The sequence below is a fragment of the Balaenoptera musculus genome, chromosome 2, assembly GCF_009873245.2.
Source record: "Balaenoptera musculus isolate JJ_BM4_2016_0621 chromosome 2, mBalMus1.pri.v3, whole genome shotgun sequence".
NCBI classification, from domain to species: domain Eukaryota; kingdom Metazoa; phylum Chordata; class Mammalia; order Artiodactyla; family Balaenopteridae; genus Balaenoptera; species Balaenoptera musculus.
Window position 1 is genome coordinate 108,779,233 of NC_045786.1, and position 27,273 is coordinate 108,806,505.

At 38.6% G+C, this 27,273-nt stretch overlaps 1 protein-coding gene and 1 long non-coding RNA gene across 7 annotated transcripts in view; one reads left to right on the plus strand and one right to left on the minus strand.

The window, feature by feature from the left end:
* The window catches only part of HECTD1 (HECT domain E3 ubiquitin protein ligase 1), a 96,650-nt gene extending 82,047 nt beyond the window's left edge, over positions 1-14,603 (minus strand). For all 5 annotated transcript variants that reach the window (XM_036842421.1, XM_036842425.1, XM_036842423.1 and 2 more), the window contains exons 1-2: positions 14,465-14,603; positions 12,896-13,164 (exon numbers count right to left, since the gene is read on the minus strand). In XM_036842421.1, the coding sequence (XP_036698316.1) occupies positions 12,896-13,035 (140 nt within the window). In that variant the 5' untranslated portion in view covers positions 13,036-13,164; positions 14,465-14,603. The remainder of the gene's footprint in view (positions 1-12,895; positions 13,165-14,464) is intronic.
* A 600-nt stretch (positions 14,604-15,203) lies between these two features.
* Positions 15,204-27,273, plus strand: part of LOC118890109 — a 73,656-nt gene continuing 61,586 nt past the window's right edge. The window contains exons 1-2 of one of the 2 annotated variants that reach the window (XR_005018676.1): positions 15,204-15,339; positions 19,093-19,287. This is a non-coding gene — a long non-coding RNA (uncharacterized LOC118890109). The remainder of the gene's footprint in view (positions 15,340-19,092; positions 19,288-27,273) is intronic. The other variant, XR_005018677.1, reaches the window with a different exon arrangement.

Here is a 27,273-nt window from a genome sequence, read left to right on the forward strand (position 1 = left end):
TTCTGAAACAAACCTACTTCATAACTCCCAAAAATAAACTTAAAATCTGTTAACCGAAGTAAGCTAGACAACAGCAGATGGATTGGGGAAGGAAGTCAAAACGTAATGACCCATGATGGAAGTGAGTTTCAAGGGCTTTTTTCCTTTCCTCCTTTCTTTTCCAGCTTTGATCCCTGGACAGGCCAACTCCCAAAACCATGTAGCAGGGGGGTACAAAAGAACTCTGAGAGGACCAAGAAAAGGGGCCTCTGTGAGCCAGAGGGTATGAAGAGAAATTCCTGGGGTATCTTCCTCCCAGTCTGGCCTCAAGGCCAGACCCAGGTGAAAGCCCCAAACAAAACTCTGAGTGATACATGCACAGTGCAGTAGAGGTAGCACAAGCATCTAAGGCCCTGGGAGAACTGGGAACTAAGAAAAGGAGCCCCTATAGCCAAAAGAGCATGAAAGGAATCATGTTATTTTTTCTTCTGTCTTTTCTCTTACTACTTTCACACTGAGGGCAGTTCCAGTCCCAGAAAGTATATGACAGTACAAGGGGGTTGAAGGTTGGGTGGGGAGTGGGGGAAATGTGATGAAAACTTCAAGAGATCCCCAGTTTTCTAGCTAGAACACTAGTAAAAAGGGTTCCTGGTAGCTGAAAGATGTGGGGGAAATCTCAGAGAAGAAGGAGCTAGAAAAATCATCCCTGACACAAGTTCTGAGCTTACCTCTGAACTGTATATATGGAAGACAAAGATAAAAAACAAAAGCAAAAAAAAAAAAAAACAAAACAATAGCAAACACTTTGACAACTGCACTGACATAATCCACCACCCAAGTCCCAGACTAAACTCTGAGTGACATGTGCACAAAGTAGACCCAAACACCATAACAAAGGCTTTGAAACCACTGACATTGGAACCACCACCCACAGAGAGCAAGACAGAGCTTGCAGTCTAAATTTAACCAGGTTGACTGCATGCAAAAGAAAACAACAAAATCAACATTCTCCAGAGGATTTTTATAAAACCCAGAGTCTAACAATATAATATTCCAAATGTCTAGGATAAAATCCAAAACAACCTAAAACACACAAAAAATCAATACAATATGATCTATCCAATTCAAGAAAGAAGACAGTCAACACATATAAGCCTGAGACAACCTAGTTGTTAAAATTATCAGAGAGGACTCTAAATCAGCTATTATAACTATACTCCATGAACATTCCTGAATGTGAAAATTCTTGAAATGATTGGAAACAGAAGTCTTCAACAGAAAAATACAAAGTATGAAAGGAATCAAATGAAAATTTTAGAAATGAAAAAACAGTTTGTGGGGAAAAGAATACTTCACTGGATGGGCTCAAGAGCAGAATGAAGATGACAGATAAAGAGTCTGTGAATCTGAAAACAGATCGACAAAAATTATCCAGTCTGAAGAACACAGGGAAAAAAACTGGGGGTAAAAAGGGGAACAGAGTCTTAGGGATCTGAGGGAGCATATCAAAAAGTAACATTTGTGCCACTGCAGTCCCAGAATGAGAAAAAAATTGGTACAGAATACAGATTTGAAGAAACTTCCCGTATTTGGTGAAAGACATACAGATTCAAGAAGCTCATTAAACCTGAAATAAGACAAATTCAAAGACAACCATGTACAGACAAATCATAATCAAACTGCAAAAAATCAAAGGTAGAGAAAAAAAGATCTTGAAAGCAGAAAGAAGAAAAACACAAAGAAACAAAGATTAGAATGAATGCAGATTTCTCATCAGAAACCATAAAAGCCAGAAGATAGTGGAACAACATATTTAAAATGCTGAAAAGAACTGGCACCACACAATTCTATATCCAGCAAAAATATCTTCACAGCATGAAAGTAAAATAAAGACATTCTCAGATGAAGGAAAACTAAGAGAACTCACCACCAAAAGACTTCTCCTAAAAGAAATGCTAAAGAAAGTTCTTCAAGATGAAAGGAAATGACACCAGAGAGATACATGGAACTTCAGGAATGAAGGAAGAACAACAGAAATGATAAATATCTGGGTAAATATAATAGATTATTCTTCCCCTATTAAACTGCTGAAAGCAAAAATTACAACATTGTATCTTGAGATTTTCAACATATGTAGACAATACATATGACAACTATAACACAGGGATAAAGGAATCTACATAGTTGTAAGGCTTCATCATTTCACTTTAAATGGTTAAACGTTAACTCTGAGTTAACTGCAATCCCTAGAGCAACCACTAAAAAATACAAAGAGACAGAGTCAAAAAAACTATAGGTAAATTAAAATAGAATGCTACAAAAATATTCAAGTAATTCAAAAGGCAGGAAAGAAAAAACAAAGACACACAAAAAGAACAACAAAAAAGCCAAATAAAATGTTAGAAACGTATGTAAACATACCAAAAACTACATTAAATGTAAGTGGTCTAAACTCACCAATTAGAAACAAAGATTGTCAGGCTGGATTAAAAAACACAAGCAAACTGCATACTGTCTACAAGAAACTCACGCTACAGACTGGTTAAAACAAAAAAGTGGAAAAAGATATAGCAAACAAACACTATCAAAAGAAAAGCTGGGGCTTCCCTGGTGGAGCAGTGGTTAGGAACCCGCCTGCCAATGCAGGGGACATAGGTCCGAGCCCTGGTCCAGGAGGATCCCACATGCCACGGAGCAACTAAGCCCGTGCACCACAACTACTGAGCCTGTGCTCTAGAGCCCGCAAGCCACAACTACTGAGCCTGTGCACCATAACTACTGAAGCCTATGTGCCTGGAGCCCATGCTCTGCCACAAGAGAAGCCACCATGATGAGAGGCCTGTGCACTGCAACGAAGAGTAGCCCCCACTCGCCACAACTAGAGAAAGCCCGTGTGCAGCAACGAAGACCCAACACAACCAAAAATAAATAAAACAATTAAATTTCAAAAAAAAAGGAAAGCTGGGGTAGCTATATTTATGTCAAAGTACACTTCAGAACAAGGAAAACTACCAGAGATAAATAGGGACATTACATAATGATAGAAGGGTCGCTTTATCAAGAAAACTTAACAATCTTAAAGACATCTAACAGGGCTTCAAAATACATGAAGCAAAAATGGAGAGAACTGAAGCTAAATAGATAAATCTATAACTACACCTGGAGACTTCAACACGCCTCTCTCAGTAACCTATAAAACAGACGGAAAATCAACAAGGATATAGACTGAACAACACTGTCAATCAACTTTACCTAATTTGACACTTGTAGAACATTCTACCCAACAACAGAAGAATATATATTCTTCTCAAGTGCATATGGACCATTTACCAAAAGTAGACCATACTGTGGCCCATAAAGCAAACCTTAGTAAATCTAAAATAACTGAAATGATATTAAGTGTGTCCTCTGACCACAATAATAACACAAAAATATGTGGGAAATCCCCAAATATCTGAAAATTAAGCAACATACTTCTATATAACCCAAGGGTAAAAAAGAAAGTTTCAAAGAAAATTTTAAAATATCTTGAACCAAGTGAAAATGAATATACAACATCAATGAAAACATAAAAGAAAAATTTATAGTATTAAATTCTTATATTAGAAAGGGTCTCAAATCTCAGTTTCTACCTAAGAAACTAGAAAAAAAGAGCAAATTAAACCCCAAAACAACCCAGAAGGAAATAATAAAGAGCAGAAATCAATGAAACTTAAAACAGAAAAATAGAAAAAAGGAATGAAACCAAAAGCCGATTCTTCGAAAAAATAAAATTGATAAATCTCTAGCCAGATTGACCAAAATATAAAAATTACCAATATCAGGATGAAAAAGAGAATTATCATTTACAGACAGTTCTGAGTGTACTCTGATGCTTTTGCAAAAATGTTCCTATAAAAGGGTTTCATCTTCAAGGAATTCATGGAAAAGATTCTGACAAGTACAGGTTTCTGGTAACTGACTATACTGCTGAACTGAATGAATAAGCATTTTCAGAACTCTAATGGAAAACTGATGAATTCATAAAAGTGCTAACGAAAGATCAAGATAAAAAAAAAATTAATTACATGGGACTGAGTGAACTGATGAGGATGATTATAATTTTTGTGACTTTCTGTTTGAATTAAAAAAAAAAATCCCACAAGGACTCAGAGGCAAAAAATATACAAATCAATTTTCACTGCAAAGTAAAGGAGCTGTTACAGTGGAGGATTACTGGACTGAATGTCAATATTATGACATAGTATGAGTGTGTTTCGTGTTTGGTAATTGCAATCACTGTTGCTTTTGTTGTGGTCATCCACTTACAATGCTTGTTGTCAGTTTATTTATCTCTTGTAAAAATAAAATACAGTGTGTGTGTGTGTGTGTGGAAAAAAAAAAAAGAAAAAGAGAATTATCACTGCAGACCATATAAACATTCAAAGGATAAAAAAGCATACTACAAACAACACTATGCCCATAAATTTTCATTTATATTAAATAAACCAATTCCTTGAAAGACATACTACAATTCACTCAAGAAAAATTAAGTAACCTGAGCAGTCTTCTATTACAGAAATTGAATTTAGTAAAAACCTTCAAACACGGACTTCCCTGGTAGCACAGTGGTTAAGAATCCACCTGTCAGTGCAGGGGACACAGGTTCGATCCCTGGTCCTGGAAGATCCCACATGCTGCGGAGCAACTAAGCCCGTGTGCCACAACTACTGAGCCTGCGCTCTAGAGCCTGAGAGCCACAACTACTGAGCCCACATGCCACAACTACTGAAGCCCACATGCCTAGAGCCCATGCTCTGCAACAGGAGAAGCCACCACAATGAGAAGCCCGTGTACCGCCACAAACAGTGGCCCCCACTCACTGCAACTAGAGGAAGCCCGCATGTGGCAATGAAGACCCAATGCAGCCAAAAATAAATAAATTTTTAAAATAAATAAATTAATTAATTAAAAAAAAAACCTTCAAACATATCAATTTATTCTCTTCTGGATTGTGCTTTTGGTGTTTATTTAAGAATATTTGCTTAGGGCTTCCCTGGTGGCGCAGTGGTTGAGAGTCTACCTGCCAATGCAGGGGACACGGGTTCGAGCCCTGGTCTGGGAAGATCCCACATGCTGCGGAGCAACTGGGCCCGTGAGCCACAACTACTGAGCCTGAGCGTCTGGAGCCTGTGCTTCGCAACGAGAGGCCGCGACAGTGAGAGGCCCGTGCACCGTGATGAAGAGTGGCCCCTGCTCGCCGCAACTGGAGAAAGCCCTTGCACAGAAACGAAGACCCAACACAGCCAAAAATAAATAGATAAATAATTAAAAAACAAAAAAAAAGAATATTTGCTTAACCTAGGGTCCCAAAGATTTCTCTTATGTTTTCCTCTAGAGGTTTTATAGTTTTAGGTTTTATGTTCATGTCTGTGATTCCTTTTGAACTTATTTTTGTATATGGTGTGGGGTATAGGTAAAGGTTAATTTTTTTCTTTTTTCCATATAGATACCCAGTTGTTCCAGCAGCATAAAAAAATATCCTTTTTCCACTGAACTGTCTTTGCACCTTTGTTGAAATAAGTTGTCTAGGTATGTGTGAGTCTATTTCTGAACTCTCTATTCTATTTCATTGATCCATTTACCTTTATACCAATACTACACTGTTTAGACTACTGCAGCTGCATAATAAGAACTGAAATACAGTAGTATTAGTCCTCCAACCTTATACTTTTATGTTTTGGCTAGCTAGGTCCTTTGCATTTTCAAATGAATTTTGAAATCAGTTCATCAGTTTCTACATCTTGTCAGATTTATCTGTAAGAACTGTAGAAGAAATAAAAACTCAAATTTACACAGAAATCTGTATGCTAATGTTTATAGCAACTTTGGTTATAATCACCAAAACTAGAAAAACCCAAGTGTCTTTCAAGAGGTGAATGGATAAACCATCTGCGGTACATCCATAAAATGAAATACTACTTAGCAATTAAAGGGACAGCACTGTTATACACACATAGATGACTCTCAAATGTAATATACTACAAGAAAACTCAAAAGGCTACACACTGTATATATGATTCCATTTATATGACATTCTGGAAAAGTCAAAACTATAGCAACAGAGAAAAGACCACTGGTTGCCAGGCACTGGGGTTGGGGGAGGGTTTAACTTCAAAGGGAGAACTCTAAAGAATTTTGGGGAATGATGGAACTGTTCTGAATTTCAGTTGTGGCGGTAGTTACACAACTGTATGCGTTTGCCAAAATCCATATGTAATTTAAATAAATTTAAGACAAAATTAAATAGCACACATACAATAATCACAGTCCTCCCTGAATAGTGCTAAAAGAACACATCTATGGCACAAATAGATGCATCACAATTAAAGGGTTATTAAAACTTTTAAACTTGCTAAATATTTACCTCTTACATCATAGGTAGAAATTATTTTTACATATTAAATCCAGTACTATACTATAATACCAATTTATAGACCCAAAGGTGTCCTAATTAGGAAACTTTAAGATCATTCAATCTCTACAGAACTACTATCAGATCAGTTAACCACACAAATGAGATTACGTAGAATGTTCAGATGACTCCAATTTAAGCAATAGTTTCCAAAATGCTACCTGCAATGATGAAAGAATCTTTCCCTAATGGAAGCAGAGATAAGTAACTTAAAACAAGAGCAAAAAAAGTTTCATGAGGTTACAAAGAGAAAGAATTTCCTTTAGGAACTGTAATCGTTTCTATACTATTACTACCATATGCTTTTTCCAGACTATGTCTTGGACCAAGATTTCAGAAGATTTACAATATAAAGAAATTTAACTTTTTTTAGACAAAGGAAGTTATCTATAGTGGTGATATTTTACTGAATATAGTCCCTAAATTGAGCACTTCATTTACTAAAAAAAAAAAACTAAAAATTTTAACTGTAAAAATTAATAAATTTTGTTTCTTGAAGATAATAAATAACATCTTTTGATCCATTTTATTTTTTATTCATTCTTGCCCCTGCCCCCAGCCTTGACTCTGTATTGCTTAACTTACAATAACTCTTGGCATACAGTTAAAAATTACAGCCTTCCCTCTCAAAGAAAAAGGAGTAAGTCAAATTCCAATATGTAGACTTGTTTTTCTCCAATTAAAATACATACACAAAACTGACTACAATTCGTTCAACAAATATTTATTGAATGCCTTTTGTTTTGTTTGTTTTTGGGTTTTTTTGGCCGCACTCTGCGGCATGTGGGATCTTAGTTCTCCAACCAGGGATCGAACCTACCATGTCCCCTGGAGTCTTAACTACTGGACCGCCAGGGAAGTCTTAACTACTGGACTTAACTACTACTAAGTCTTAACTACTTAACTACTGGACCGCCAGGGAAGTCCCTTACTGAATGCCTTTTGGTGCCAAACACTGTGCTAAGTGTTGGGGGTAGGATACAAAGATGAGAATGACAGTGCTGGGCTCTGAGGCATTCAAAGATCTAATGACACGGTCAACAAGTACTATGCAAAGTATACATATATATTGCTGTAAACTAGACGAGTGTTTTGTTTTTTACATTTTTAAGGTGACAGACACTTTGAAAACAAAATGAAAGCTCACTGAAGCTCATTATCTATGAGCCCCCTAGAGCACAAGGTTAAGAACCCTGACAGAGCATGCTTCTCATCTTCCAGCACTTCTCTGCTGTCCACTGAAAAGCACATATACAGCTGCTCTGTTTACAGAAATTCACTTATCTAACTTTTCAGGATTATATGTGTTTGATACAATGAACATTCTCTGTGCAGGGAAGGCTCGGCTGCAGAACCGATAAAAAAAAGTAATTTCACTTCCCTATTACTCTGACACTGGGTAGAAAAAAATACGGAAAAGGCAGGTACATTAATGGAAGTGGGTAGAGAAAACATCAATACATATTGATGCAATCACTGTTTCTCCTATAGAGAAGAACACGATGCTCTTCCTCCAGCAGACTCAACCAGTTTGACTCCAAAAGTACTTTCTATAAGCATTTTAAGGACTATGGAAAACAGGCACAATATAAAGAATTTCTTCAATCTGTTCAATATCTGGATATTAGCTACTGTACACCAGCACTATACTTAGCAATGGAAAAACAAAAGTAATAGTAGTATGTATGCGTGAGATGCAGCAGAGGTCTTTGAAGGCATTTAAATTTTATTCACTAGGTGAAGAACACAAAAGATTTTGTAAAGAGGAATAATACAGTCAAATCAGTATTTTTAGACTATAGTCAATTATACCTCAATAAAGCTGGGGAAAAAAAGACCATAAAAATATTTTAAGACTGTAACTCTGCGTATAGTTAGCTTATAGGTGGGGATATCTGCTATGAAGCCACTAGCACTGCATGAACATAATCATCTCCCCATACCAATCCTAGATATTACCATTCTTTTCAATCTCCGACTTCAGGGAGAAAACAGACGTCATCAGACAGAAATTCCTTCAACTTTTTACCATCAAACCTAAAACATCTCCCTCTTTCCTGTGTTACAACAAGGAACACACTACCTTAAATCTATCTCTCCACCAGTGGATCAGAGCTTCGATACTCAAGGTGGGATTTTCCAACCAACAACTTCAGCATTATCTGAGAGCATACTAGGAATGCAGAATATCAGGCACCACACCATAACTGAATCAGAATTTGCAATGTTAACAAGATCCCCAGGTGATTCACATTATGCACATTACTCCCAGTTTCTCAGAATCCTTATACTATGAATTATCCATTCTCTCTCCTAACTCTTTGACCTCTAAAAGAAAAAGCCCCACACTCCCATTATAATACAACTTCTCAATAATTTTTCCACACTCACTGTCTCCATTTCTTTCCTCAACTCATTCAAATCTGGCCCTCAAGCCACTCCACTCAGCTCTCATTAAGATCAATGATCTTGGGACTTCCCTGGAGGCACAGTGGTTAAGAATCCACCTGCCGATGCAGGGGACACGGGTTCAAGCCCTGGTCCGGGAAGATCCCACACGCCGCGGAGCAACTAAGCCCGTACACCACAACTACTGAATCTGCGCTCTAAAGCCTGTGCTCCGCAACAAGAGAAGCCACCGCAATGAGAAGCCCGCACACTGCAACGAAGAGTGGCCCCCGCTCACCACAACTAGAGAAAGCCTGCGTACTGCAATGAAGACCCAACACAGCCAAAAATAAATAAATAAAACAAATAAATTTATTTTAAAAAAAAAGATCAATGATCTTGAGAATGTTGCTAAATCCAAAGGACACCTTTTAGTCTTCACCCTACTTGACCTCTCACTAGTATTCAACATAAATGTTCTTTCTCTTCTTTAATCACTCTCTTCCCTGTGTTGACGTGCACTAATGATGCACAAGCAATGGTGGATAAAACTGCTGGTGCTTTAGCATGAATCAAGGCAGCGGCACTAAACTGTACCACTAGTAATGGTATGGTAGTCTTCACTGCCAAGCTCTAGCATGCAGGGAAGAATTATTTATTTTACTGAACCTCAACCCTTGAATACATATCTTTTTAATATCCTACTTAAGGAAATGGAAAGTAAGCATAAAGCACTCCTGCACAGTAAGAGTACTTGTACGACTGCTGGAGAGCTGAACTAGCCACTTTTTTTCATGCAACATCATTTTTACTTGAAAGAACTTCAGGCAAATTGTGGTTATTCAGACTTGGATATCTGGCAAACATTTTCTCAAAAATTAACCAAGTAAGCTTTTCACTTCAAGGAAAAACAACTAACAGTATTTGTTGCCAATGATAACATTCAAGCTTTCAAGCAAAAATCACAACTTGTACCTGCCACCAAGAGCTTGGCAGAGCGTCCCAATATTTAAAGACCTTTCTGATGAGATTAGTAGTCATAATAACAAATGTGAGTTTGTGATACTGTAGAATGACATATGGCAACATTAGGAATATCTGTATAACTCAGTAGACCAATACTTTTCACATGACCAGTGCATGATCTTTCAAACTTAAACATGGGTTTAAAAAAACCCACTCAGGAACTTCCCTGGTAGTCCAGTGGCTAAGGCTCCGGGCTCCCAATGCAGGGGGCCTGGGTTCGATCCCTGGTCAGGGAACTAGATCCCACATGCCGCAACTAAAGATCCTGCGTGCCACAACTAAGACCCGGCACAGCCAAAAGAATAAATAAATAAATATTAAAAAAAAAAAAACCCACTCAAAGTACCAGAGAGACCAACAGATTTTAATGTACAAGAGTATGACAAGTTCACTGATATGATTTCAGAACCCGCATTATAACTAACCCTTCAGAAACTATCACTTGCCTATACACTACTATGCATAAAATAGATAACTAATGAGAAACTACTGTATAGCACAGGGAACTCTACTCAATGCTCTGTGGTGACCCAAATGGGAAGGAAATCCAAAAAGGAGGGGACGTATAACTGACTCACTCTGCTGTACAGCAGAAACTAACACAACATTGTAAAGCAACTATACTCCAATAAAAATTAATTAAAAAAAAAAAAAGGGCTTCCCTGGTGGCGCAGTGGTTGAGAGTCTGCCTGCCAATGCAGGGGACATGGGTTCGAGCCCTGGTCTGGGAAGATCCCACGTGCCACGGAGCGGCTGGGCCCGTGAGCCACAATTACTGAGCCTGCGCGTCTGGAGCCTGTGCTCCGCAACAAGAGAGGCCGCGACAGTGAGAGGCCCGTGCACTGCGATGAAGAGTGGCCCCCGCTCGCCGCAACTAGAGAAAGCCCTCCCACAGAAACGAAGTCCTAACACAGCCAAAAATTTAAAAATAAATAATTAATTAAAATCTTAAAAAAATCTTAAAAAAAAAAGAAACTATCACTCCCCCCTCCCCAGTTTAGGTATGATATCAAAGAAGAATATCCATAATTACACACAAAAAATCATTACAACATTCCTCCCTTTTCCAGCTACATCTATGGGGGGATAGGTTTTTTTTCATATATTTCAGTCAAAACGACATAATGCAACACAATAAATGCAAAGCAGATATGAGAATCTAGCCACATCCACACTCATGATCTCAGCCCCTCAAAACATGGGATTTCCTTGGCAGTCCAGTGGTTAGGACTTGGCGCTTTCACTTCAGGGGCCCAGGTTCAATCCCTGGTTGGGGAACTAAGATCCCACAAGCCATGAGGCGTGGCCAAAAAAAACCAAAAACAAAAAACAAAAACATGGTCCTCTTCCAGTGTTCTCTCTCACTGAACGGCATCATCATCCGTTGTAACCTGAATCATCCATGGTACCTCCATGCAACGAAGAGTAGCCCCCGCTCGCCGCAACCAGAGAAAGCCCATGCACAGCAACGAAGACCCAACGCAGCCAAAAATAAAATAAACAAATAAATTTGTAAAGTAAAAAATTTTTTAAATAAATTAAAATTTCCTTTAAAATTGTTTCAATATAATAACACTTCTAAAAAATGCCATTACAAACATCTCTACTATATGTTACTACTTAATGGAAGACATGATAGTTGATTTGACTGGTAGGTATGACTTACTTTTTAAAATACCAAAAGTAATTCTCAGGTCAATGAAAACCCTCTAATGAAATCCATGAATGTTCAAAAACCTATTTCACTTTTCTATGAATCTGACCAAAACAAGTGTTAACAGAGCAGCAAAATTATTATGTTCTCAAAGTTTGCCAATAACAATAACTACTTGAAATAAAGGAGTCACTAACAGACTGTGATTTGGGAACTTTGTTCATAAGGATTTTTATCATAATAGTACTGTCTCAATGGGATTTACAACTAAGAATTATTAACTATTCATTTATTAATTCATCTTCATTAATCATTCAAAAATGAAGACGATTAAAAATGCTTTGTCAATTTAGTAATTCAGGCTTTATTCTCACCTCAAAGAAATTAAGATAATTATACCAAATTTTATGTCAACATCTCAAACATTTTCTACTAATTACTTCAAAACGGCATTAGAACAAATATAGAAGCATCTGAGTTTTCATTTACTTATCACCGGAATTCAAAATTGTAAATATAAATGTAAAATAAACAATGAAAACCAAACGTGTTCAGCATTCAGAAGAACAGTTAATCTAACTGGGCAAGTATCACATAAGAGGAAAAACATGGCATTAACGGCCAGTCTAGTACTGATTCCTTTACATTTTTGCACAAATTCTATACAACCTCTGAATAAAACAGCTTAAACTCTCCAAACATCAAAGTCTGTTTCTATTATTCCGAAAAGTATGCTACATGGTTAACATCCAATTTATACCCTCTCCAAACTGAAATTTACAAAGCAATGATTTGCTTAACAAAGTACAGGGAATTCCCTGAAGGTCCAGTGGTTAGGACTCAGCACTTTCACTGCAGTAGCCTGGGTTCAGTCCCTGGTGGGGGAACTAAGATCCCGCAAGCCATGTGGCACTGCCCCACCGCCCCCCAACCCCAAAAAAAGGTACAGTGTCCTAAAACTTAATACCAATGAACAAAGGGCAGTTGGGAACATATGTTCATTATCATCTGCATTTTCATGTCAATTTCAAGCCAATTACTTGATACAGAAATAACCACCTTTAAAGAAGTATTTGTATTCTCCCAGCTCATAACATGTTTTGAAATTGAATCAATCAAGCTATGGGTTAAAATTAGTATTCCCTACTAATTCCTATTCATTCAATAAGCAAGCATTTGTGTCATCACAATTATCATTACAGGAGTTAGTTCACCTACCAATTTTTATTTCTCAGAGAAGTGTAAATGGAAAACTGCAAGAACTTTTTAAAAGATAGTTTTAAAACTCACTAAACAAAATTCTACACAAACTGAAATCAGCAAATGGTTGAAAACATGTTATGTAGATGTCCCTACAGCAACCCCAAAGGAAGATGATGAAGGGATGTACTTACGTTTCAAAACAACGATCCACGTTGTCAGACATCAAAAGCAGCATGCATAGCTGTTCAAGGGCTATTAGTTGCATGTCCCTTTCATCTCCCTGTCCCATCTGTAGCCATTCCAGCAATGTATCTGGATCCACGTCTGCCATGGTTTTTTAAAAGCTCCTTTGCTCAAATTTTAAAAGGCAAAAAGTCCTCTAAATGTCCAGGACTGATCGGCGTGGGCTTAAAATTTTTTTCTTTTACATCGGCTAGAGCCAAATTTTCGTGGTGTCCTCCTAGGAATTAGAAAAGACTCATAAGTATGTTTCGATAGAGCGCTTAATGCAGTTTTTCAACTTTCCTTATACCTCGGGTTTAACTTCATACATTGTACTAAATAAAAACCAGTTTTGCACAAGAGTATAAGCTGATTAGGTTGCTGCTTAACTGGAAACCAGAGCCGTCTTTGTCAAAGACAATCAAACAAGCTTCGGATCCCACTACTGCTTATCACTAACGTCTGCGCCAATAGGCAAACAACACCTTACCAAAAAGGTTCTTTTTTTTTTTTCCAGCAAACTTCTTTCCCCTTCCTCCACCCAAAACCGATCTTCTGATAAGGGTTAGATTCAGTATTTTAAGGAGACTAAGCACTTTGATCCAATTCCCCCCAAATTAAGTTTCTACTCTAAAATTACCTCCAATTTCATAAATTCTGCTGACTTCTCAATTTATTTACTGCTCTTCTTAAGATGTCCAAATACAAACGATAATTAGACACAAGATCTATCTATGAATAAAGACTTGATTAGGAATTTTGGCAGTCTTGACAACTGTTCTTAAAAGTTTAAAAAGAAATGCTAAAAGTAAGTGCAATGGACTAACACGTTACGGATCAGAACACAGGCCAATCTACGGTCCTCCTTCCCCAGCCCCACAGAATGGGGCAGTTAGTTAAAAACAACAACAATGACAGCAGCAACAACCTCGGTGAAGCAGCACCAATAAGCATTACAAAAGCTCGTAAGCGCCCTGACGGAAGGACAGCTTTGGGTCCCACGTAACCCAGCTACAGGTGTATAAATCCAGCGGCAGGTCCCGGTGGGCACCCAACACTGCGGGCCCAGCTGACTCCGCGCCGGGAGAGGCAGGCACCGCGCTCTGGTCTTCCGGCACCAAACCCGGCTAAGTTAGCTACCTGTGTCGAGGAGGAGGGGAAGTTTTGGGGGAGGAGCAGCAAGCCTCTCTGCCTGAGAGGAGGCCGCCGGGGCGGGCAGGGCGATGGGTCTCCCGGGAGCGGCGCCCGGAACTCCGAGGCCCGGCGGTTCGTCCCTGGCCCCGCCGGGCGGCGAACCCTTCTCAAGGACAAGGGGGGCCAGCCATGGGCTCCGGCTCGGAGAAGCCGGGTCCCGCCGCGGGCAGGGCCGGGGGAGAGGAACAAAGGGGCTAAGCGGGTGAGTCGGCGGCAGCCCCGCCGACCTCACCAGGGGCCGGGGTCTCGCTCCCGGCCCGCCGCCGTGCATCCCTGATGCCGGCACCACGCCTGGCCTTTCCGACCGCCCAAGGCGCTCCCGCCTCCCCTTCCCTCAAGCTTACCCGGGCCTGTCGTCCCAAACCGCCCCGGTCCAGCTCCAAGCAGGCCGCGGGCAGAGCAAGGCCCGGCCGCGGCCCTCGAGTTCCCAGGAAGCTGCAGGCCGCGCAGGTCGAGCCGGGCAGGCGGCACAGGAAAAGCCGCGTCTCGTCCCTCCCCTTCCTCCGCCGGGACCTAGTGACAGGGAAGCGAGAGGTTCCCCAGACCAGCGGCCGCCAGCTCACGTCCCGTCTCCGGCACGCGTCTCCTCAGGCCCTGCAGCTCAGAACCCCGCACGGTGCTGCCGGCGGCGACGGCTGGGGAATGCAGCGTCCATCGCGATCCGGGAGGGGGATGGGTGGAGGGTCGGGTGAGAGCCGGGCGGGGAAACTGCGGAGGGCAACCGTGCGCCGCGGAGGCGGAGCAAATACGCTCTCCCCGCTCGACCCTGCCGGCCGCCACGTGGGGCGCTGCGGAGACCGGTCGGCCCACAGCGCTGGGGCGCCTAGTCGGGGCGCCGGGCGACCGGACGCGTCGTCGCCGCTACCGGGGCCTCGGACTCCTTCGGCCTCGTCGGCTGTCGCTTTTCTGTCGTACGCCCTGCGCTTTCACCCTTCGCTGTCAATCCGAGCGCACTCCCAGCACCCCGCGCACACGGGTGCACGCACGCTCAGCGTGTTTTGCACGGTGTGTACACACTTGACGTGCTCCTGCTGAAGGCCCCGACGCTGCCCGTCAAAGCTGCGGCCCAGGCGACCTCAGCCACGAGCTTCCCCTCCTCTCGGCTGGTCATCCCTCCTCGCGCACGGAAGTGCGTCGGGGGAAGAAAAGCGCCTCCTTTCGGTAGGCAAACCGCCCGGCAGTTCACCAGAAAGAAAAACTTTCACCACCACCCTGGGAGGTAAATATTGTCGAGTATCCTCTCCATTGTACAGATGAGAGCACTGCGGCTCCCAAAAGCGTGAATCAGGCCCAGCGGCGTCCCCAATAGAAGCAGCTCCTCGAGTGTGCTTTTGAGTTCTTCCTCTGCGTTGTAGTCTCCAATATGTCCATTATTATTCCCTTCAAACATTTTATTTCACACGCGTTGAAAACGAAATATGCCTGCTTATGGGACGGGCTTGGAGACATTTAGGATGTAATTAATTGGAAATGTGAATATAGCTTTTTTTTTAATCAAGAAATGAATCCATTGGTTTGTGAGATAAGTAAACCCATGCCCCGTACACCCACTGTACTATCACTTTTTCATCTTTTAAACGAAAATGATTATTACATGATAGTATTTGAGTCGTGTTCCTTTAAGCAATCAGAGAAGCTGCTACATATGCTTGAAGAACTAGTATTTTGGAAATTACAGATTTGCACCTCAGATATCTATAGGTACATGTTCCATTGTGGCAGGTAAGGGTTCCCAGGTCTCCTGTTAGTAGGTCAAATTAAGATAAAAGAGTGGAGGATTCCACTATCTTGTCCCAAGTTCAGCACATGAGAATAATTATTTGCAAGCTATGAATGTGACTTGGAGCTGCCAGGAAAATCTTCAAGGAGGAAGTGGCATTCCTTTTGGACTTGAAGAATGGGTAGAATGTGAACACTTCAAGGGAGGAGTAAGAATACAAGCAAAGCCTGATCTGTTCTGAAACAAAGGAAAGAGGACCTGTGCCCCAAGCAAAAACCAGCATTAAGCAATGATATAGAAGATAGGAGCTAAAGTAAGCAGGGACTTAAATGTGTGGGATGCAGAATTTAGGCTGAGGAAAGTAACAAGTTCTGGACTAGGACATTAACTGGAAAAATTATAAAAGTCTTACAAAGATGTATAGAGCAAGGGTGTCCAGAATGGCTAAAAGGAGCTACCTAGACAAGGAGATTAACTGGGAGATTGCTAAAATCCTCCAGTAGTGGAGAGAGAAAAGGCCTAGTTTTTGGCAATAAGAATGGAGAAGAAATCTTTAAAATACTTGTTTTAAAGATAGATCAGAATTTAAATAATTATATAAAGGTATAGTTTCCTTTATTCCCTCACCATCTCTATTTATACCACCCACTTCCTACCTGGAAAATTAATGGCTGTAGCATACTTTAAAGAAACCTTATCCAAAAATGCTGACCTTTTTTGTGATTTTATTATTGTATCATTTTTTAATTGAAATGAGATCCCGGAATAAGAGCATTAAAGGAAAGGAATAAAGCCCTGCAGAAAACAGGAGACCCAGATGAAGGCAACTGACCGTACTTGAATATATGTCCCAAGAAACCAGGATATATTTACACGTTAATATTTCACCTTGATGTCAAAATCTAAGAATAATGAACTTTGAGAATTGCTATGTGCCAAGCAGTGTAAGGTACAGTGAGGAAGCCACAGACCTCATCTTCAATAAACTATAAAAGTCTAGAGGAAGGTAGATGTATTCACATCCACTGTGTCTGGCTCCATGATCATACTTATCACATAATATTGTCAGGTACACTGGGACCATCAAGGAGGTAATGATATCTTGGAAGGCTTCAAAAATAATGTGTGAACTATGTTTGGAGCTGGCCAAACATTAAGAAGACCACATGGAGAGGCATAGAGATGTGGAGAGGACTCCTCGTGGGGGAGGAGAGGGAACAGGCTGCCTTTTGGTATAGGCCCCACTTTCATGAAGGATCTTCAGTATATACACAGTCACTCGGAACCATTCAACAAGATCAAAAAGGAAGACGTTCATTCAAATTTAAACTCTTATCCCACTGATTGACATTACAATGAAGTAATTTTTAAAGTAAATCTTATGAATAACACAATTATATGACACTAAGTTTTTTATGTATCAAAAGCATTGTTAGCTGTAAACATTTCAAATACACTACAAAAAATGGGCATTTCTTCAACTTTTAACTGGAAATGGGGATGTCTGTGGCTTTCCTCAATTTCTGAGAGGCTCTGAATATGAAAGAATGTCATCAGTCATTTTGGAAGAGTAGGAAATTAAATTTGGCTGGAACCTAGGGTGGAGGTAGTGGCTGGAAGAGAACATTGAGGTTAATTGGAATCAATTAGCTAAGGGTCTTGTGCTAAGGAGTCTGAACGTTGGGTGAACAATGTTGTTCTTTGGGTGATGCTGACCCCAATGTCTCTTGGACATTTTAAACAAAGGAGTGCTGTAATGCAAACCAGGTTTTAGGATGATTAAACACCTTAAAGTTAAAACTGATTTCTATGAAGCTTTACAGTTAGCAAGAGACTTTAACATATATTATTATTTAATCCTCATATATAATTTTATTATATATAAAAAATGATCTAGGGGCTTCCCTGGTGGCGCAGTGGTTGAGAATCTGCCTGCCAATGCAGGGGACACGGGTTCGAGCCCTGGTCTGGGAAGATCCCACATGCCGCGGAGCAACTGGGCCCGTGAGCCACAGTTACTGAGCCTGCGCGTCTGGAGCCTGTGCTCCGCAACAAGAGAGGCCGCGACAGTGAGAGGCCCGCGCACCGCGATGAAGAGTGGCCCCCGCTTGCCGCAACTGGAGAAAGCCCTCGCACAGAAATGAAGACCCAACACAGCCATAAATAAATAAATAAATAAAATTAAAAAAAAAAAATGATCTAACAGCGTAGGTATTATCTTTATATAAGAGGAAAAGCTCAGAGAAGTTAGGTGACTTGCTCAGGGTCTCATAGCTCCTCAGGGACCCATCTCGTTCTCAAACCCAGGCCTTCAACTCTTCGGGCTCTTAGAGTCTGAAGGAATGTTAAAGATAACTTACTCTGTCTTCCCTCATACTGAAAAAAAACAATGTAGTAATTTGTCTGTGCCATCCCTGACTTGTTATCCAGCCTTTTCTATGATATTTCCAGTGTTGGGAAATGATTCATGAGGCAATGCATTTTACCCCGATCTATGAGCTCCAATTATTAAAAAGTGGTGTGGTAGAAGCTGGCCGACCAATATGTGAAACCCTGTTCCCATTTTACTACCTGAGTGAACTTGGATAAATTATTTGATCCCTCCAAACCTCAGTTTCCTCATATGTAAAAAAGGATGACAACAGCTACATAATTAGATGAGCGTTAGAAGAGTTGAAGGAGATTGCGTATGCAAAGAACCTAGACCAGTAATTTTCAACCTTAGCTGCACATTAGAGTCACTTGGGGAACTTTTTTTTTTAATAGACTATTTTTTAGAGCAGTTTAGGTTCGCAGTAAAGTTGAGCAGAAAATACAGAGAATTCCCATACACCTCCTGCCCCTATACATGCACAACTGTCAAAATCCCCCACAGGATAGTACATTTGTTACAATTAACGAACCTATGTTGACACATCATTATCACTCAAAGTCCATAGTTCACATTAGAGTTCACTCTTGGTGTTGTATAGTCTACGGATTTTGACAAATATATCATCTCACATATCCATCATTATAGAATAGTTTCACAGCCCTAAAAATCACTTGTGCTCTATGTATTCATCCCATTCACCCCTAGCCCCTGGCAACCACTAATCTTTTTACCCTGTCTGTTGTTTTACCTTATCCAGAATGTTATATAGTTGAAATCATACAGTATATAGCCTTTTCATGTTGGTTTCTTTCACTTAGTAATATGCATTTAATGTTCTTTCATGTCGTTTCATGGCTTAATAGCTCATTTCTTTTTAGGGCTGAATAATATTCTGTTGTCCGGATGTACCAAAGTTTATTTATCCATCCACCTACTGAAGGACATCTTGGATGCTTCCAAGTTTTGGCAATAAAAATAAGCTTCTGTAAACATCAAGGTGCAAATTTTTACATGGACATAAGTTTTCAACTCATTTGGATGAATACTAAGGACCATAATTTCTGGATTGTATGGTAAGAATGTTTGGTTTTTTCCTTCCGGTTTTACTGAGATATAATCGACATACCGCACTGTATAAGCTTAAGATGTACAACATGATTATTTGACTTACATATATCATGAAATGATGACCACAGTAGGTTTAGTGAACATCCGTCATCTCATATAGATACCACATTAAAGAAATAGATTTAAAAATTATTTTTTCCTTGTGATGAGAACTCTTAGGATTTACTCTGTTAACAACTTTCATTTATAACGTTCAGCAGTGTTAATTATTGTTATCATGTCATAAATGACATCCCTAGTACATATTTTTCTTGTAACTGGAAGTTTGTACCTTTTGACTACCTTCATCTAATTCTCCCTCCCTCCCACAAGAATATGTTTACTTTTGTAAGAAACTGCCAAACTGTCTTCCAAAGTAGCTGTACCATTTTGCATTTCTTTTTTTTTTTTTTTTTTTTTTTTTTTTGCTGAGCTGCATAGTGTTGGGATCTTAGTTCCCTGACCAGGGATCGAGAGCGCCAAGTCCTAACCACTGGACCTCCAGGGAATACCCCCCATTTTGCATTTCCATAAGCAGTGAATGAGAGTTCCTGTTGCTCCACATTCTTTTTTTTTTTTTTTTTTTATAAATTTATTTATTTATTTATTTTTGGCTGTGTTAGTTCTTCGTTTCTGTGCGAGGGCTTTCTCCAGTTGCGGCAAGTGGGGACCACTCTTCATCGCGGTGCGCGGGCCACTCACTGTTGCGGCCTCTCCCCTTGCGGAGCACAGGCTCCAGACGCGCAGACTCAGTAGTTGTGACTCACGGTCTTAGTTGCTCCGTGGCATGTGGGATCTTCCCAGACCAGGGCTCGAACCCGTGTCCGCTGCATTGGCAGGCAGATTCTTAGCCACTGTGCCACCAGGGAAGCCCGCTCCACATTCTTGTCAGCATTTGCTGTTGTCAGTGTTTTGGATTTTGCCCATTCTAATAGGTGTGTAGTGGTATCATATTATTGTTTTAATTTTCAATTCCCTAATGGCATGTAATGTGGAGCATCTTTTCATATACTTATTTGCTACCTGTATATCTTCTTCGGTGAGGTGTCTGTTCAGATCTGTTGCCCATTTTTTAAGCAGATTGTTCATTTTCTTGTTGAATTGTAAGTGTTCTTTGTATATTCTGGTAGTAGTCTTTATCAGATGTGTCTTTGTGAATGTTTTCTTCACCTGGGGAACTTTTAAAATGTCAGACGATCAGGCCATATCTCAGACCCCTTCAGTCAGGGTCTCTGAAGGTAGGATCCGGACATCAGTATTTTTTTTTAAATATTTATTTATTTGTTTATTTTGGCTGCACTGGGTCTTAGTTGCGGCTTGTGGGATCTTTGTTGTGGCATGCAGACATCTTAGTTACAGCATGTATGCAGGATCTAGTTCCCTGACCAGGAATCAAACCCAGGCCCCCTGCATTGGGAGCGCGGAGTCTTACCCACTGTACCACCAAGGAAGTCCTCGGACATCAGTATTTTTTAAAGTCATTCTAATGTGTAGCCAAGGCTGAGAACCACTGACCTAAGTCAATACAATAATAATAATATTTAAATATAATTATAATGATACTATTATTTTTATTGCCGCTAAGTTTTATTAGGCACTTATCATGTCCTAACACTCTTCTAAATGTATTACAAGTATTAATTCATTATGGACATTAGCTACTTGATGTACTATCTATGTTGCCTTGGCCTCTCTGAGTTTTGTTTTCCTAATCTATAAGACTAAGATAATAATAGAAACTAACCCCTCATAGAATAAATATATTAAACAAGATAATGCATGTAAATGCCTACCACATATTAAACACTCAAAAGTGCCAGCTATTAATATTAATTACATTATTAGTTCTGCTGTCTGGTATGGCATGCTAGGTCTGCTTCCTCTTCCATGGGACAGGTCACCACAATTAATGACAGCAGTCATTCCACGCCCTTTTTTCTCCAGGCAAAGTAAGTCTAGTTCCTTCAACAGCTTTACCCTCTTTGGTCATGGTCCAGTTTCTCCTGAAATTCTTTAACTGATTCCTAAGTCTAAAACTGTGCTTTAAAGGTGGTCAGACAAGACAGAGGAGTACAGTCTTCTGTTGCATTGGGTTGGGAGGGTGGTAGTCACATCACTCTGTTGGCTCATACAGAGTTTGCAGTAAACTAAAGCCCTTACTTCGTGCTCCCTGAACTGCCAAGCCAGCTTTTCTTCAGTCTTTTAATTTAGCGGTTAATATTTTTGTCCTTAATGTTTAGACTTATTAAATTTCGTCTTGTTGATTCTGCGTCAGTGCCGCATCCTGTGGCAATCTCTTTGAATCCCAATTGGGTAGTGCAATGTATCAGCCATCCTTCCAAACTCTTTGTTAGTAGTTAATTAGATAAAGGTGTTCCACAGAACTTGGCCAAAACAAAGGCACTGGTGTGTCACGAACCTTTCACCAAGCAGTTTTTCATGCATTAAGTAACATTCTCTTGATGTAGTTGTTCAGGTAACTATGACTTTACCTAACAGTATTTATCACCTGACGCACTTACATCCTTCTTAGCAATAAGAATTTTAACATACTTTTTCTTAAAAAGTGACAATACTAAGAAAATGAAAACCAAAATTGAGTCTCGTGGTACAGAATGAACATATTTGTATCCAAGATTTTAAAGGAAATGTCAATTGCCTTCTTGAAATCCATTTATTTCAACTATGGCATCCCAATAATAACATTTGGGGAAGCTGGGTAAAGGATATATATAGGAAGTCTTTTTATTTTTTTTGCATTTTTTTTGTTTAAACTTATTTCAAAATTGAAAGTTAAAAAAATAAGATAGTAAGTTTAGCTTGAGATGACTAATTCTTAGTATTGCTGTCTTCTAGGAATCATTCTTTTCTAAAGATTTCAAAAATGATGTATTTATAAATATATTCTAGAATTTTGACAATTTTTTACAAGATTCACTCTATCCATCATATGTCCCTTGGTAGTGAAGACAGAAAACAAATAATAGTTGTAAAAGTTGTGTGTTTTATGTTCCTAGTTAGTTGTTCTTTCTCCAAGGCTAATAAAAAAGGTTGTTACTCTTCATTAGCATGCTCAGGTGGATAATAAGTACTTTATAGCTTAGTTAAAGGAAAAGTAGGATCTGATTTATGAAAATTCATTCAATGGAAGACTTTCAAGAACCTAAGTTCTGTAAAGAAGTCTATTTTCTGGGACTTCCCTGGTGGTGCAGTGGTTAAGAATCCGCCTGCCAATGCATGGAACATGGGTTCGATCCCCGGTCCAGGAAGATCCCATATGCCTCAGAGTGACTAAGCCCTTGAGCCACAACTACTGAGCCTGCACTCTAGAGCCCACATACCACAACTACTGAGACTGCGCGCCACAACTACTGAAGCCCACGCGCCTAGAGCCTGTGCTCTGCAACAAGAGAAGCCACTGCAATAAGAAGCCTGCGCACTGCAACGAAGAGTAGCCCCCGCTCGCCACAACTAGAGAAAGCCCACACACAGCAACAAATACACAAAGCAGCCAAAAAAATAAATTAATAAATTAATTTTAAAAAAAGAATTCCATTTTCTTATTACATATTTTTAAAAGTGTATTGGGGAAAGACATATAATAATTGTATAAATTTGAAGTTTCTCCTGGATATTTGCTATTAAGGGGTTATTGTTAATTGTTTTTAATGTATGATAATGATATAATGGTTATATTACAAAAAAAAAGAAGGGTCCTTATTGCTTAGAGAAGCATACTAAAATATTTACAGATGAAATGATATGATAACTAGGATTTGCTACAAAATAGTTTGAGGGGATAATGGGTAGAGTACAGATGAAACATAATTGGCCATGCACTGAGGATAACTATTGAATCTGGGTAATAAGTACATGGGGGTTCATTATACTAGTGTCTGTAGTTTTGTGTGTATTTGAAAATCTCATAATAAAAATGATTTTTTAAAAATATACGGGAAGTCTAAGAGGATAAAGGAAGCAATACTGACATTTTGAGATAATCTTATGGAAATGTTTCTTAATTTTAAGTTACGGCATCATTTAACCTTTTATCTATGGAGAGATCACTATAGTTATCAAGCTTTTCAAAACTCAAGATAGTTCAAGTAAGTTTATTCTTATGTTTTTGTTATATAATAAATTAAAGAGGTAACATTATAGGGGATAATGAAAGGAACAGATATTTTTAAAATTAACTTACAAACACTTATACAGAGCTTACTATGTGTAGGCACCCTTTTAAGTGCTTTGTAATTACTAACTCATTTAATCCTCCTCACAACCCTACAAGGGAGATAATGTTATTGTCTCCATTTTGCAGATGGGGAAATGAAGGCCTATAAAAGTTAAGTAATCTATAAGATCACACAGCTGGTAAACAACAAAGGTGGATTTTGAATCCAGAAAGCCTGGCTGCAGAAGCTCTCTCTCTTTCACTGGGCTAAATGAACCCCCCCAACACACACACACCATGATAAAAAGAAATACACCTTGAGGAATTAAGCATATAGAAATTATAGCATGAGTGCAGAAAAATAAATACACCAGGATATTTACTGCAGCATTTTTATACTTACTGAATATTGGAAACTGCCTACATGTCCCATCAATAGCAAAGTGAACAAATCTGCACAGATTCATTTAACCTGTGCAGATGTTTAAAAGGAGATTGACTTAGAAAAATGAAAAATATTTAAAATTAGAATAGAAAGTTGCAGAATCGTAAACATTAAGATCCCATTTTTAAATTCTATATATAATATGAATAAACATAATGGAAGAGGGACTTCTCTGGTGGTCCGCTGGTTAAGAATCTGAACTTCTGCTGCAGGGGGCGAAGGTTTGATTCCTGGTCGGGGAACTAAGATCTGGCATGCTGCGCAGTGTGACATACATACATACATACATACATACATACATACATACATAAATAAATAAATAGGGAATTTAAAAGAAGATACATAAAACTATTAAATGATTTCCTCTGAAAAGTGAATCAGAAAAAAGGGAATAAGGGAGAGCACTTCGATTTTTATTTTATATTTCTTTTTAGTGTTTGAATTTCTTTTACAATCACTTTTGCAATTAAAAACATTTTTTTAATGTAATACATATATACAGTGTAAAACTTGGGAAGTCCAATAGAATAAAAAGAAAAAACAATAATCACCTACCACCTTGAGGTCATTATTATTAACATTTTGATAACATTTCCATGACCTTTTTTTCTAAATAGAAATATATACATACACAAAATCATATACATGACATATTGTGATCATATTAAATAATATGAAATTAATGACAGTAAACAAGTCTTAAGCCCTTTTTTTGGACTTCTTACATCACCAGAGTCCAAAATTCATCTACCCAGCACCATCGCAACTCATGTGTTATTCAAGGAGTCCTTTTTATCCTTTTTATCAGCTAACTAAAGAAGCCTGAGGGCCAGCCTTAAGGATTAAACTTATACTTTCAGAGATCAGTGTGTCTGCCATAGCAGAGTTAAAAAGGTGAGCAGTTATTCAAGTAAAGCTCCTTAGCAGAAAAATCCATCTAGGTCATACAAAACCAAAATTACTTCCCTCGAGGTCATTTGCCAAAGCTTATCTGAATCCTTGTCTAAAACACCTTGGAAGGTAAATCAGAATTTAATATAAACTTGGAGCCCAGGAAATAATGTTTGATTTACTAGGTAAATGCCAATGGCTTGATAATACCTGAAGACCGTATATATGTATTATTAATGTGAGAATGTGCATATGCTGAGGTAATCTAGAGATTAAGGCAGGCAGCTTCTTGACCAAGGAAATTAACCACCAAGCTTTCAAGGAAATGATATCTGTACTAGTTTTTCTTTGAAAATCATCATTAGACGATTTCAAGATTTTTTTATTATTCACTTTCTTTAGTTTTATATTCAATTCTCTGATGTGTGTATCATATATATCATATATACACATATGTATATATTTAAATATATAAACTGTATATACACATATGTGTGTACATTATATATATGTGTATATATATACTTTTTTTTTTTTTTTTTTTTAGAGTTTGACAGATTTATTGGTATTTTGGTAAAGACATTCATCTCAGTCGTTTTGGGATATTATTTCAACATAAACATTAAAATGAACAAAAATGGGAAGTTTGCCTACGTTAAAGCAAGTTAAATTCATGTATCTTGATATAATTAAACCATGTAAGTAAGAACTAATCGTTCTATATACATTTCCATTGTTTTACTTGGGGCTTACTCTAAACTCAAATGCAAGTGAACAAAGTATTAGGAATATATACAGGCTGCTTCTCTGGAGTTATTACCTATTGAAAGAGCTCAGCGAGTAGTTATCACCAATTAAACAGTCTGAAGCTGCCTCCAAATCTAACATTGTAAGAGTTTTCAAGGAAATCATTATACTATATGTTTCTTTTATGTGTGACTATGCTTTTAAAGATGTGTTTAACTGTCACATTAAAAAAAGAATTCATATACAAAAATACAAAATAAACACAATCCTACAACACAAAGATTAACAAAGTATATGTGGTCAAAGATTCCATAAAATATGTTTAAAGATGCATTTTCTTTCCTTTTATTTTCAGTATCTAAAATGTGCTTTTGAGAGGCCACTGGTTAATATGTGTACAGTTAAAAGAAACCATATTATTGTGCTAAATAAGAATTCCTGTAATAAGTTCAAATCAAATTGGATTTCACAAGTTAGTAACATAAAATGCTTTGATAAAGTTACAGAAAGTGCATCTTTCTTATTTTCCATCTTCATACAATGTTGCCTTTTTTTTTTGGTGTTTATATCCTTTACAAAATAAGAACAGCCAAATATTTAACTATTATGTACATTTAAATTTTTGGTGGTGGTTTGTTATTTTAAAAGAAACAGCTTCCTTATGATTTGCCTGAAGATCTGGTGGAAATGCTTACAGGAGCTAGCTAATAACAAAAATCAAGAGAAGCACATTCAAAATACTGATTTACTTTGGTAGCAAATTGTTGTTCTTTGAAGACTATCAAAGGTAGACAAGACCCTCTAAAGTGAAGTGGGCTATTTTAAATACTCAACAGTTTACATAAAATTTTAAAATGTTCTTTTTAAAGAGCTAAGCATCTGTATCCACTGATAGCAATGCAATAACTAGTTTATGATGATTCGAAACAAAACAAATGCCCATTAGGAAAAAAAAAAAGCTGTATTTTCATTTTTATCTAATTTACTTTCTCAGTCAATAGTCCAGCAACATTTTCCTCCCAATACAATACTCCCTTCTCTATAAGGCTGTTCCTGGGAGCCAGACTTTAGGTTAACAAGGGAGTTAAGTTAGAGAGTAACTGCCTACAGTTTAAATAGACAACTTTTTGCTTCCCTCTTAATGTGCTAGTAGTTGTGTCTAAAAAAATATGCAATTCTTAGAAAGGTACCATTTCTGATTTTTTTAATCATCTATAACCTTCGGAAACTAATCACATGAAACTACAAAATTAGCAAATGTCTTGAAATCTGTATATAAAACATAAATTACCTTTAATTTCAAATTCTCATTTATTAGTGTACCACTCAATCTTTAAAAAAAGAAAAAGAAAAAAAAAAGGCGGCTCCAAAGATAGTCTTATACCATTCTTTAAAAAAGGAAACTGTTCCTTTTAACTTTACACCCACCCCATACCCCAATTTCAAAACACATCATTTAATTGTCTTGGTCATGGACATTTCCAAGATGAGATTTTATATTTCGCTCCCATAGCTTCTGGTTATCAGAAAACCCATGCTTTCCTTTATTGAAGGAATTTGGTCCTGCTGATGTTGGTGTATCCCTTCCAATATTTTTCATCCTCATCTTTGCTTCTGGAGGCATTTCCTCTGGTTCACTCTCCGGCGGCTCCAGCTCGCTGCGGCTTTTCAGGTTTCTCCTCTCCCGCCTTTCCG